The following is a 12,777-nucleotide window of genomic DNA, read 5'->3' on the forward strand; positions in this document are numbered from 1 at the left end:
CACACACACACACACACACACACACACACACATATGGTAAGAAAAAATGTGATGTATGGAGATACCACAGTAAAACCTATTCATCTGTACAATTGATAACTGTCAGTCATTATAATAAAAAAAAAATCCCTGCAAACTCTTTCTGCTTGGCATGCTAGGTTGGCACACTAGATTGGCAAGAGCAGCTGGGTACACAGGCTGTGCTCAAAGTGGAGTTGCTGGGCAAGGCTCAGGGTGCCCTCGTCTTGAGGCTGTGTCCCAGTCTGCTTCATGTCATCTTAGAGTGTCTCTTCATCCTTCAGTTCATTGTCATTCCCCCAAGACTGGTACGGGAGTCCCTAGGCTTCCAGGCAAAGTCACTGAGCTTGGGCAGGACAACTGAGGGAGGCCGTGAGGACAATGTACATCTGTTTGTCTTTTCAGGGAAACCCCACAGCAGGACCCTGAGTCAGCTTCTCTTCCAACAGCCAACTTCTGTTGCTGCAGTGTCCTCTGCCTGGACCTGTCCCTGTACCACCTCTCAGCAGGTAAGAATGGATATCCACAGAGCAGAGAAAAGTGAGATTCAGGGAACAGGGTCCTGTGATGGCAGAAGTTCCTCACACCATCAATGTGGTCCTAGTCTCCCTCTTGCCCCATAGCAGACCTAGGGACACTCTTAGCCAAGGCAGGTGGAAGCTTTAATGACACCCACCGTTCTCAAACTCCTTCCCCTGTCCTGAGTCAGGTCATTTAACAGCACGGGGATGAAACTGCCTCACCCTGGCTCCCATCCTAAGTTGGCACTTGCTGAGTTAGGAACCACCGATGCAGCCTGCCAGAAGTCCCTAAATGACCCATAAGTCTAAATGTGCCCATGTACCCAAGGAGACTAACATCAAGGTCCCAGGGTGGCCCTGAACAATTGACTCAGATTTCCTTCCACCTCACCTTGCTGGAGGCCAGCACCCACTAGCATCCCCTGAAGCCAGCACAGATGTCTAGCTTTGTCACCACCCCTGTTGTGGGAAGCTGTTCTCTCAGCATTACAGCCATTGCCTTCTTCATCGGAGCAGCAGCATCTACTCAGAAGACTGCAATGCCCTCGTGGGAGGTGGGGAAGGAGAGGGAGGTGGTCATTAGACTACCTGAGCTTCAGCCACTCCCTCCTGAGGCTGAATTCTGCCCCAGCTGTCTGTTCTCTGAGGTACTAGAGTAGTTAGGAGTGGAAGACTGATGGAGGAAAAACACTATCTGCATCTGTGGGCAAGTCTCCATCCATGTCGGCATGGAATTGTTCAGTGATATGGCTCTTCTGAGGTCACCAGAGATCCAGTAAGCAACCCCTCACTCATGCTCTGTAAAACAGCTCGATAAACATATTGGTTTAAGCTCGACTGTAGTGGGAATCTTACTTTGTCCTGGGTTGGGGGACATACTGTCTCTCCAAAAATAAAAAAGCTCATGTCCCACCCCTGTTGGACTCTAGTCCATTTCTTCTTAGACACTCACACAGGGCTTGTAGAGGCAGCCAGCAGGCTCAGAAAGGCAGGGGTGTCATTCAGGTGGAACCTAAAAGACATGTGGCTAAGTTTTGGAGCAGGACAGCTCTGAAGCCTCCCTGTTGGTCTGCCTTCCAAAGCGCTTCTGTCTCTAGCTCTAGTTGGCTAAAGCTGTTTCCTTCCATACTTCCAGCCCTGTCTAACAGCTTGCCCACCACACTGTCAGCCCCTCTTTGTCCTCACTCTAGGCAAAGTATGGATTCCCCCCCCCCACACACACACAGGGGTGCCTTGGTCCTGGAGGAGCTGATGAAACCAAGGCTGGGGATGGCTGGGTGAGGGTCCCTGGAATCCCAACTCCCAGTTACTTGTGACTCTTCTCTTTCTGCTGGGCAAAAGTTTCCAAGCAAGCTATGAACCCACACTTGCCGAACTCTGATCTGAGCAGCTGACCTAACTAATACCCAGAAAGCCTTTTCTTAAAAGACAAAATGCACGTGAGCAAATGACATTGCATAGCGCTGCAGACCCTCAGTGCTCCCCACACTCTCTCCCCCAAGGGTAGTGCTCAGGACCTTGGTCCCTGCCTCACTCTGTACCGGGGGAGCCACGGTCCTTTACATTTGTGTTTGCCTGACTTCAGCCCCATACGGTGATCACTACGAGTCCCCCCCAAACAGTTTGCGAGGGTAGCAGAGTCTCTCTCGGGGGACAGTCAGCACTGTGATGACTTTGCAGAGTGGTGTAGATGCGGGTGGGAGCACGGAGAATTCCCTCCTCTTTCTAAAAGAACAAGTCTGGGTGTGGATTGAGAAGCTTCAGGTGGCAGGGGTGGGGGGCAGGATAGGAGGGGTATGGTGGGGCCCACGTTCCCCTGGGACAGCAGTACCCCAGTCCTTACCCTGTGGTTATTTGCAGGGAGCGCAGGAATGAAGGAAGGCATGTCTAATAACAGCACCACCAGCATCTCCCAGGCCAGGAAAGCAGTGGAGCAGCTGAAGATGGAAGCTTGCATGGACAGGGTGAAGGTAAAGTCACGCAGCATGTTCCTCCCCGTTCCAGAGTGGCCTTGTTCCCTAAGAGAGGAACAGTTCCAGAGCTCTCAACCTGCCCAGGGGCTCCCACGATGCAGTACACACACAGTGTGTGTGTGTGTGTGTGTGTGTGTGTGTGTGTGTGAATTCCATGAGAAGAAATCAAAAAAATAGACTGTCCTTCCTGTCAGCTGTATGTAACTGTAGACATACAATAAAGGTTGGAGAGCTGGACCAATCTCAGTCGATCACATTGTGTCTCCCTGGTACAGTGATAGAGGTTAGGCAACAACAGGTTTTTGGACAGGCATAGCTGAGGCCGACACATTGAATCAAGCTTGTGGGTTAAATGTTCCCTGCAGTAAAGTAAAGGGATTTGCCTGCCACTACCATGGGTGTTTGGGGTCCCTTCCTACTTCAGAAATATGGAGCCTTGGCTTCTGCAGATGCCATGTAGACTGACGAACACAGAGACAAGTTGAAGGCTTGGCAGTATGTGGCTCTGAGATGCAGCTGGTTTATGGCTATGCTAAGGTTAGGACGCCCTCCCCTCCCCCAGGGATGATGCCAGGGAACTAGAGTCCACTGGGCCTGTGGTCTTCAAGGAGCAGTTTTGCTCAAGAATCTGGTGTATGAGTTACTGTTCTCCTTGCTATGACAGCATGCCCGATGAAAGCAGCTCAGGGTAAGAAGGGGTTCTTCTGGCTCAGAGTTTGAAGGTACAATCATTACAGTGGGCAGAGATGGTCTGAGAGAGGCTCCAGCTGGCCGGGGCATGAGGTGGTGGGTCACGTGGCATCCAGTCTGGAAGCAGAAGGGTGAATGCTGGTATTCAGCCTATTTTGTCCTTTCTATTTAGCCCAGTCTGTAGGCTGGCACACTGGCTTATCAGTTAAACCTCTCCAGTAATTCCCAGATGTGGATCTCCTGGGCGATTCCCAAACCCCGTCAAGTCACAATGACATAAGCCATCATCACATTGGGGTTCAAATTCCCAAAGCCTTCAAGGTTTCCCCTCCCACAGAGCAGGGATTTTTCAACCTGTGAGTCCTTACCCCTTGGCAAAACCTTTATCTCCAAAAAAATATTTACACTACAATTCATAACAGTAGCAAAAATATAGTTATGAAGTTGCAACTAAAATAGTTTCATGGTTGGTGGTTACCACAACATGAAGAACATGTATTAAATGGTTGCAGTGTTAGAAAGGCTGAGAGCCACTGCAGTAAAGTGCGGCTTAGCAGCCTCAGCTCTCCCCTTGCAAGCAGGGTGACTCTTTCCCCTGTGGCTCATGGCATGCGTTATCCTGGGGGACAGGAAATATACATAGAACTTGATGTACAAGTATACGGGACAAGGAAGGAGTGTGGGGCTGTGCACGTTGGTATAAACAGAGCTGTCATTTGTACTCAAGCATCTTATATGTGCCGACGCCAGCAATGCTGCCATCTGGATCTTGTGTCCCCCCCAAAGGCCCAGTGTTGAAGGTTTGCACCTCAGTGTAGCACTACTGGAAGGGTTAGGAGCTCAGGCAGGGCCTACTGGGAGGTGTTAGCTCACTGGGGGTTTTGAAACTCTGGTCTATTCGTTTTTTAGAATTTTAATCATCATCATCATCATGTGTGTGTGTGTGTGTGTGTGTGTGTGTGTGTGTGTGTGTGTGTGTGTTTAAGTCAGAGGACNAGAGGACAACTTTGTGTAGTCAGTTCTCATATGTGTGTGTGTGTGTGTGTGCATGTGTAAGTCAGAGGACAACTTTGTATAGTCAGTTCTGTGTGTGTGTGTGTGTGTGTGTGTGTGTGTAAGTCAGAGGACAACTTGTGTAGTCAGTTCTGTGTGTGTGTGTGTGTGTGTGTGTGTGTAAGTCAGAGGACAACTTGTGTAGTCAGTTCTCTCCCACCTTTTACATGGATTCTGGGGCTCCAGCTCAGAGTCAGGCTTACACCTCAAGCATCTTTACCTGACAATCCATCTTAGTGGTCCACTGGTCTCTTCTTTTTGTGGCTGGTTTGTTTTAGTTTTTTTTCCAGACATAGTCTCACTATGCAGCCTACAGTGGCTTTGAATTCCCTCTATAGCTGGGGCTGACCTTGAACTCACAGTGAGCTTCCTGCCTCACCCTGCCCAAGTGCTGCCATTGTAAGCACATACCACTATGCCCACCTTCATCTCTTCTCTTCTGGGTCATGGCCACAAGGCAAAGGGCTTTGCTCTGCCAGGTGCCGCCACCATGATGTGCTATCCCCTCAAACTGTGACTTGTTTGCCTCAGGTGTGTGTTAAAGAAACTGCCACAAATAACTAATCAACTATCAGTCCTTGGAATACAAGCCAGAGAAGGGAGTGGGGTCAGCACCCAGAGAACAATTGGAAACAGGGGTTCCTGAGACTGAAGGAGACTTCAGAGGTGTGCTGCAGGCAGGCATTACTGAGCTGTGCAAAGACAGGAAACTTCTGTCAGGGGAGGACACGGTGAGAATGTCCCTGAGCAAGGCACTGCACAGCAAGGCTGTGGCTTCAGTGTGAGCAGATGTCTCCACCATAGTGAGCAGAGATGTGAGCTGGCCTCAGGCCAGCAAATGGATTTGGAAAAAGCCCCCTGCTGAGCTGCTGGGGAGGGGATGCTGTGCACACAAGCACAGATCACAGCGTCTCAGTGAATGGCAGACATTTGAGGTAAATGGCCTGTATCTGTACGTCTGGTTGTCAGGGACAGGGATGTGGCTGCAGCTGTGAGCTGGGCAGAGAGCTGAGGTGGTGGGAGAGGCGAACACACTAAGAAAGCAAATAGAGTGTGGGAAGGAAACTTGGAGCACTAGACAGAGAGAAACAGGAGGCCGGCCAAACACCATGCCAGAGAGCTAGGGGCCAGTGAGCATACGTTAGCATGGCTGCCAGCCCAGGGGGAGACGTTCTGTGGCAACAGATCCTTTCCAGCCATAGATAGAGTTCCAGAGACTGTGTGTCCCCATGGAGTCTTTTGGGTACACTTAGACTCTAATGGGAGGAAAACCATAAATCATGCCAGAGGCGTCAGCGCTGCTGCAAAGGCCCTGTGGAGGAACGAGCTAATTCGAGCTTGGGTGATGTCAGGACATCGTGGAGTGGGCCAGAAACTGGCCTGTGGGGTTCAGAAACAGTGCAGAGTCCTCAGGAAGGGGATGGCCCCCGGCTGTCTGAGGAGAAGGCTGCCTGTCTCACCAGCCCTACATTTGCACACATGCTTTATTATTGAGTTTTAGCCGCCTTCTTCTTCTTGCTGTTGTTGCTGCAGCGGCTATTGTTGTTGCTGTTTTAGAGATAGGGTAGCCCAGGCTGGCCTGGAACTGGATGTGTAAACAAGGATGACTTGAATCACCTGATCCTCCTGCCTCCGTCTCTCAAATGCTAGGGTGACAGGCATGCATAGCCTTGCATAGGTTTGTTGTAGTAAAAATACATGGCACACATAATTTCCCATTAAACCACGTTTCAATAGATTTCAATTTGCAGACTCAGTGATGTTTGCAGTGTCACTAGCTACCACCTTTGATTTCTAAGAACTACATCTTCCCAACCAGAAATGTATCCACATTCTCCCCTGCCTCCAGCCCTAGAACCATCATTCTGATGCCACTGAGACTATAACTGTAGTAGAGACCTCATCTAAGTGGAAACAGGTGATGCCCACCCATTGTTTACCTAACACAGCATCCTTGGAGTTCACCCATGTCTCCACCATCAGCACCTGATCCTCTTTAATGGATGAATGTTTCATTCTGTATAGACAACATACAGAAACACAAGCAGAGAAAAAGGCTCATGCACACAGAAACACACACAGAGTGTTTGAACCAATATCAAATGTCTTTATGAAAAGTGGTCCCAAGATGGGCACATACTTCTGATCACTGAATATTTCTGAGGTCTGTCCCTTACTCATTGCTATCCTTGGGTCATATTATCCCCAGGTCAGACCAGATGCTATGGTGGGCAGCCTGCCCTGCCCGCTGCTCAGGTCTGTGTCCCTGCTTCTGGGCTTGAGGAGCCGAACAAGCTGAGTTCTGAGATGAGTCGATGGTAGAGTGATTTTCTGCCATACATATAGGATTTAGAATTAGTTCTGGAACTGATTTTTTTGAATGAAGGTCATTTTCTCTCTTATAAGTCTAGAGGAGGTCAAACTCTTAGTGAAATTGTCTTAAAGCTATGTATTAAAAGTCATTTATGAAACTACCCTGTTACTGCTACGATTGTGGTGTATGGCATAGACACAGATGACATGGATTAAATGGATTAAGGACTCAGGCCAGCAAGATGATGTCCCCTGTGGACACTTGTCACAGCTCCAGGTGCCATGTCTCCCTGCATTTTGTCAGGGTTGCTTGCAAATTCAAAGGTTCCCAGGGACACCTCAAACCCAGGCTTTCTCACCCATAAAGCAATTCATAGAACTCAGGAAATAGCTTATTTAAATGTACCAGTTTATTATAAAGATGTTAACTCGGGAACCTTCTGACAAAATGCCCAGGTTGATGAATTGTGGAACACTCAGCCTCCAGGACGCGTGTAAAGTGTCAACTCCCAGCCCATGAATGTGTTCACTGCAAGCTCCCTAAACCCATGGTTAGGGTATTAGCTGGTCTTGCTGTATTGCCATGATTATGAACGCATTGGTCACTCAACCTTCAGCCCTTCCTCCATCCCTGCAGGGCAGGGGCAGGGCTAGAAGCTCTACTTTCAACCATAGCTGTCTTTCTGGTGACATGCCACCTTCCTGAAGCCATCTCAACAGCATACCACTCAAGAGAACCCTGGAGTTTAGGAGTTCTGTGCCAGGGGCAAGGAACAAAGGCCCCATGCTCAATCTTATATAAAAGGCAGAGTTTTCCTGTGATCTAAAACTCTGCAGTATGTGAAATACGAGTTCCGCAGCATTGGAAACACGACTATGAGCCCACCGTCATAGTTAGGAATTACCAGTTCTCTCAAGGGCTCATCCCTTAGTACTCCCTTCTACGTGTCTGTACTCCTACCTCCATCGTCAGCCTCATGGATGTGCCATCTGAAGACTGGGTTTCCCTATCCTGAGAACACCTATTGTCACTGTGTTCAGACAGTGGCGCCGACTCTGCCTCAGGCCTCAGCATGCTGTCTGTCTGTCTGGCCCACCACAGAGGCATGTGTTCACTCCAAAATGGGGCATGGCCAAAAAAACCAAGACCTTCGCTGTTTGAAGAAAGTATTGAGTACCTTCAGAGAATATATTTTAAGCAGTGTATCAACCATGGGTTGCCAGTACCTCCTCCCAAGACTAAATTCAGGAGCAGCTTTCCAGCCCAGCTGCATAGAGACTGATCTGCACTCCTCAGTAGACAGGGCAAGAGGCTAAGGAGACTGCTTAAACTGTCCCCAAGTGCACACCAGAACTGCTCTTTTAAAGAGTGAAAGAAAAAAAAGAAAAAGAAAAAAAAAGGCTTGTGTAAACGTTCTGCCAGAAAACGGAGGAAGCAGACTGGACCATGGCGGAGATGCTAACGGAACACACATTTGAGAAGACTATTCCTAAGAAAGCAAAGGAGACTTCAAGTGCCTCATAATCTCAAGAAAAGTAAAGCAAGCAAATGTAGAGAAGGAGCTTTGGGCAGGAGAGAGGGCACAGGTATACCAGTAAGCCCAGCTACTCAGAGGCTGAGGCAAGGTTGCGAGTTCAAAGCTAGCCTGGGCCACACACATCGACATTTAAGAGCAAATAGTCTCAGCTATAGGAGACCCTGTCTCAAAGAGAAAAAAAAATGCTGTGAGGTAGGGCAGAGGTAGAGTATTTCCCAGTTTGAAACTCCAGGTTCACGCCTTGCGACTGAATAAAACAAACAGAAACTAGAAAAGTTTGGGGAGAGCAAGAAGGCTAGAGAAAGCCATTCAAAGGAACTATAACTATAATTCACTGTAGAAATGCAATTCATGACAAAGAGGTTAGGATGAAAGTCACAGCAAAAGGGAAAGCTCAGAGATCACACGTTCAAGACTGAACGCGCCCAGCCATTTGCACGGAGATGCTCCTGGCAGAGAGAACTTAGAACCCGGAAGACTAGTAAGGACAAAGCGTGAAGTTTCCATTAAGCAGAGGAAGTGTCTGCCCATCCCAGCACCTTGCCACATCACGTCCAGCCGATAGTAGAAATGACAGATGCTGAGACACGGGCATCTGGGAGGTAACCTGCTCCCTCCGAAGTAGAAAACCCTTTCCTAACATCACCCAAACAAAATGAAAATAAGCCAGGCACGGTGGCACACAACCTGCAGTCCCAGCATTCAGAAAATAGTGGCAGGAGGGTCAAGAGTTCAGGGTCAATGTAGGCTCCAGTAAGACCTAAAAGACAAAATAAAACAAACAAACAAACAAACAAACAAAACAACCAGTTAAATAGCTTTTAGATAATAAAAATAAAGAAGAAAACTCTTACAGGCAGAAGTAACCACCTGGGACAGTGGAGCTAATTTTGGTCACATTCTTTATACATGCATAAGGTTCTCCAGGTTTCACAGCAGCGCTGGGACCTCGGCACCCCAGGTCATAGACCAAAACACTAGAGTCCAGAGAGGCTGAGAGACCGAAAGGCCCGGAATCTAGGTACTACCCCTGGTCACGTGGAAGAAGGCCACAGGTTGGGTGCATCCAGTGGCAGCCCATGAAAAGACAATGTCTGCTAGGGCACCTCCTCCCCTGCCACACCCAAGGTGACATAAACATGTCCTCAGTTAATGCAGATCCTTAAGCTGACTACATACGTGGCCTGCTTTTCCCTAGGAAAATCATTTCATTATATAATTGAATTTCACAACAAGAGATCCAGGTGTGCTTAGTTTTGTGGATAAAGAGATTTGAGAGAGGTCATAGAATCGTTGAGTAGAGACTGGGCCTGAGATTCTGCTTGGTGACTGCTGGGAAGGGCTATAATGACTGCTCCACAGACTGCCCAGGGAGGGTGCCGCCCTGAGCCAAGGAATCCCTCCTGCAGCCAGGGCTGCTGAAATGACCCAGATCCAGTTCACCACGCCTTCCTCCTTGGGTCACTAGTCAGAGTCTGGAACATGTGTGTCTGACAGATAGAACCCAGGGAACATGCTTATATTCAAGTTGCAAGGGATTCTGGGAAAGGGAGAGCATTTTCAAATCCTATTTAAAGAAATCATATGTTTCCCACACTGGAACTCATCAGGAAAGCAATCAGAGAAAGGGTTCTGTGGCCAAGGAAGGGACTGTGTAGCATCTGTCCATTCTGGCTAGTTTCCTAATTAGGCATGAACCAGTAGATACAATGTCATTTCTGAAGTAGATTAGCATATTTAAACATAATAACTCTATAAAAATGCATACCTCAAAAATACTAGGGGGTGAGAAATAATGCATAAACTATAAAACAACAAAGAGAGTATAAAATTTTGAAAAACAAAAACAAGGATAGTAAAAGAAACTCCAAATGTGTATGTCTGTAAATGTTAAGTAGACAACAGATTGGGAAAGAATTTTTACCAGTCCTAAATCTGATAGGGGACTAATATCCAATATATACAAAGAGCTCAAGAAACTGAACTCCAGAATTCAAATAACCCCATTAAAAAACGGGGTACAGAGCTAAACAAAGAATTCTCAACTGAGGAATACTGAAGGGCTGAGAAGCACTTGAAAAAATGTTCAACATCCTTAATCATCAGGGAAATGTAAATCAAAACAACCCTGAGATTCCACTTCACACCAGTCAGAATGGCTAAGATCAAAAATTCAGCTGGCAGCAGATGCTGGTGAGGTTGTGGAGAAAGAGGAGCACTCCTCTATTGCTGGTGGGATTGTAAGCTGGTACAACCACTCTGGAAATCAGTCTGGCAGTTCCTCAGAAAACTGGACATAGTACTACCGGAGGCTCCAGCAATACCTCTCCTGGGCATATACCCAGAAGATGTTCCAACTGGTAATAAGGACACATGCTCCACTATGTTCATAGCAGCCCTATTTATAATAGCCAGAAGCTGGAAAGAACCCAGATATCCCTCAACAGAGGAATGGATACAGAAAATGTGATACATTTACACAATGGAGTACTACTCAGCTATTAAAAACAATGAATTTATGAAATTCTTAGGCAAATGGATGTATCTGGAGGATATCATCCTGAGTGAGGTAACCCAATCACAAAAGAACTGGAGGATATCATCCTGAGTGAGGTAACCCAATCACAAAAGAAGTCACTTGATATGCACTCACTGATAAATGGATATTAGACCAGAAACTTAGAATACCCAAGATACAATTTGTAAAACACATGAAACTCAAGAAGAAGGAAGACCAAAATGTGGAGACTTCGCCCCTTCTTAGAATTGGGAACAAAACTCCCATGGAAGGGGTTACAGAGACAAAGTTTGGAGCTGAGACGAAAAGATGGACCATCCAACAACTGCCCCACCCACGGGTCCATCCCATAATCAGCCACCAAATGCAGACACTATTGCATATGCCAGCAAGATTTTGTTGAAAGGACCCTGATATAGCTGTCTGTTGTGATGCTATGCCAATGCCTGGCAAACACAGAAGTGGATGCTCACAGTCAGCTATAGGATGGAACACAGGGCCCCCAATGGAGGAGCTAGAGAAATTACCCAAGGAGCTGAAGCAGTCTGCAACCCTATAGGTGCAACAACAATATGAACTAACCAGTACCCCCAGAGCTCGTGTCTCTAGCTGCATATGTAGCAGAAGATGGGCTAGTCAGCCATCATTGGGAAGAGAGGCCCCTAGGTCTTTATATGCTCCATACAGGGGAACATCAGGGCCAAGAAGTGGGAGTGAGTGCGTAGGGGAGCAGGGTATGGGAAGGGTATAGGGGACTTTCGGGATAGCATTTGAAATGTAAATAAAGAAAATATTTAATAAAAAATTAAAAACATAAAAATGGTTAACAGTTCACAGAAAAAAAATGTTAAGTGGAAAATCCAATTTAGGCTCTGTTTTAATTTTAAAAAGCAATATATTTTACATCCCAGAAGTGACAGAAATATTTTTACGTGGGAAAAATATACCAGATATGTACAAGATCTATGTGAAGAAAACTATAAAACTCAAATGAAAGAAAATTTTAATATCTGAATAAAAGGAGAGATGCCCTATGTTCATGGATGGGAAGATATTATTGTTAAGATGTCTTCCCAACTTGACCTGTAGACTCTTTGTAATCCCTATCAAAATCCCAGGAAGTTATTTTGTGGATATTGACAGACTGGTTCTAAAGCTTATATAGAAAGATAAAGACTCAGAATAGTCAATCAATTAGGGCAGAGGCTATGGTGGGGTCGTGGAGGAGGAAGATGTGGAGGAGAAGGACTTAGAAAAGGGTAATTTGGAGGAGGAGGAGGACATGGAGGAGGAGGAGGACATGGAGGAGGAGGACATGGAGGAGGAGGACATGGAGGAGGAAGACATGGAGGAGGAAGTCTGCTGCCTCTACCCTGCTGCCTTGTTACACAGTGAGAGTAATCAAGACAAGGGGATGTTGGTGAAAATCTAGACACACAACTCAGTAGACCAGAACGGAGAAATGAGCCCTCGCAAATACAGGCAACAGAACATTTACAAAGAGCAAAGGTGGTCTTTTCAGCAAGTAGTATTGGTGTAGCTAACATCCACATACAAAACAAGACAAAAAAGGATAACAGACACAGACATTAACTCAAGATGAGTCATAGGCAGAAACGTGAAGACACAGCTGTAAGCTTAGGACATCGTGTCCAAGGGAGTCTGATTGACCTTGGATTTGACTGTTTCCATACAACTAACAGAACCCAAGACAGCCTGACAACCCATGCTTCATTAGGACTTGAAGCCTCTCAAAACACCTGCAGACAAGCTGCAGGAAGAGACAGTGTGTACAGAATACACATCTGATAAAGGGCATATCCAAAATAAACGAAGAACTCTTAAAATCTAATCATTAGAAAACAATCACAGTCTTAAACAGGCAAAACTCAGGCAGGGTACCACACACACAGGGTACCACACACACAGGGTACCACACACACAGGGTACCACACACATAGGGCACCACACACACAGGGTACCACACACACACAGGGTACCACACACACACACACACGGGGTACCACACACACAGGGTACCACACACACACAGGGTACCACACACACAGGGCACCACACACACAGGGTACCACACACATAGGGTACCACACACACAGGGTACCACACACCCATAACCCTAGGCTTGGGAAGTG

The 12,777-nt window shown here is 47.0% G+C and overlaps 1 protein-coding gene across 2 annotated transcripts in view; it reads left to right on the plus strand.

The window, feature by feature from the left end:
- The window catches only part of Gng4 (G protein subunit gamma 4), a 45,607-nt gene that overhangs the window by 19,307 nt on the left and 13,523 nt on the right, over positions 1–12,777 (plus strand). For both annotated transcript variants that reach the window (XM_021215806.2, XM_021215805.2), the window contains exons 2-3: positions 424–527; positions 2,400–2,509. In XM_021215806.2, the coding sequence (XP_021071465.1) occupies positions 2,411–2,509 (99 nt within the window). In that variant the 5' untranslated portion in view covers positions 424–527; positions 2,400–2,410. The remainder of the gene's footprint in view (positions 1–423; positions 528–2,399; positions 2,510–12,777) is intronic.

The sequence above is a fragment of the Mus pahari genome, chromosome 16 (genome assembly GCF_900095145.1).
Source record: "Mus pahari chromosome 16, PAHARI_EIJ_v1.1, whole genome shotgun sequence".
NCBI lineage: Eukaryota > Metazoa > Chordata > Mammalia > Rodentia > Muridae > Mus > Mus pahari.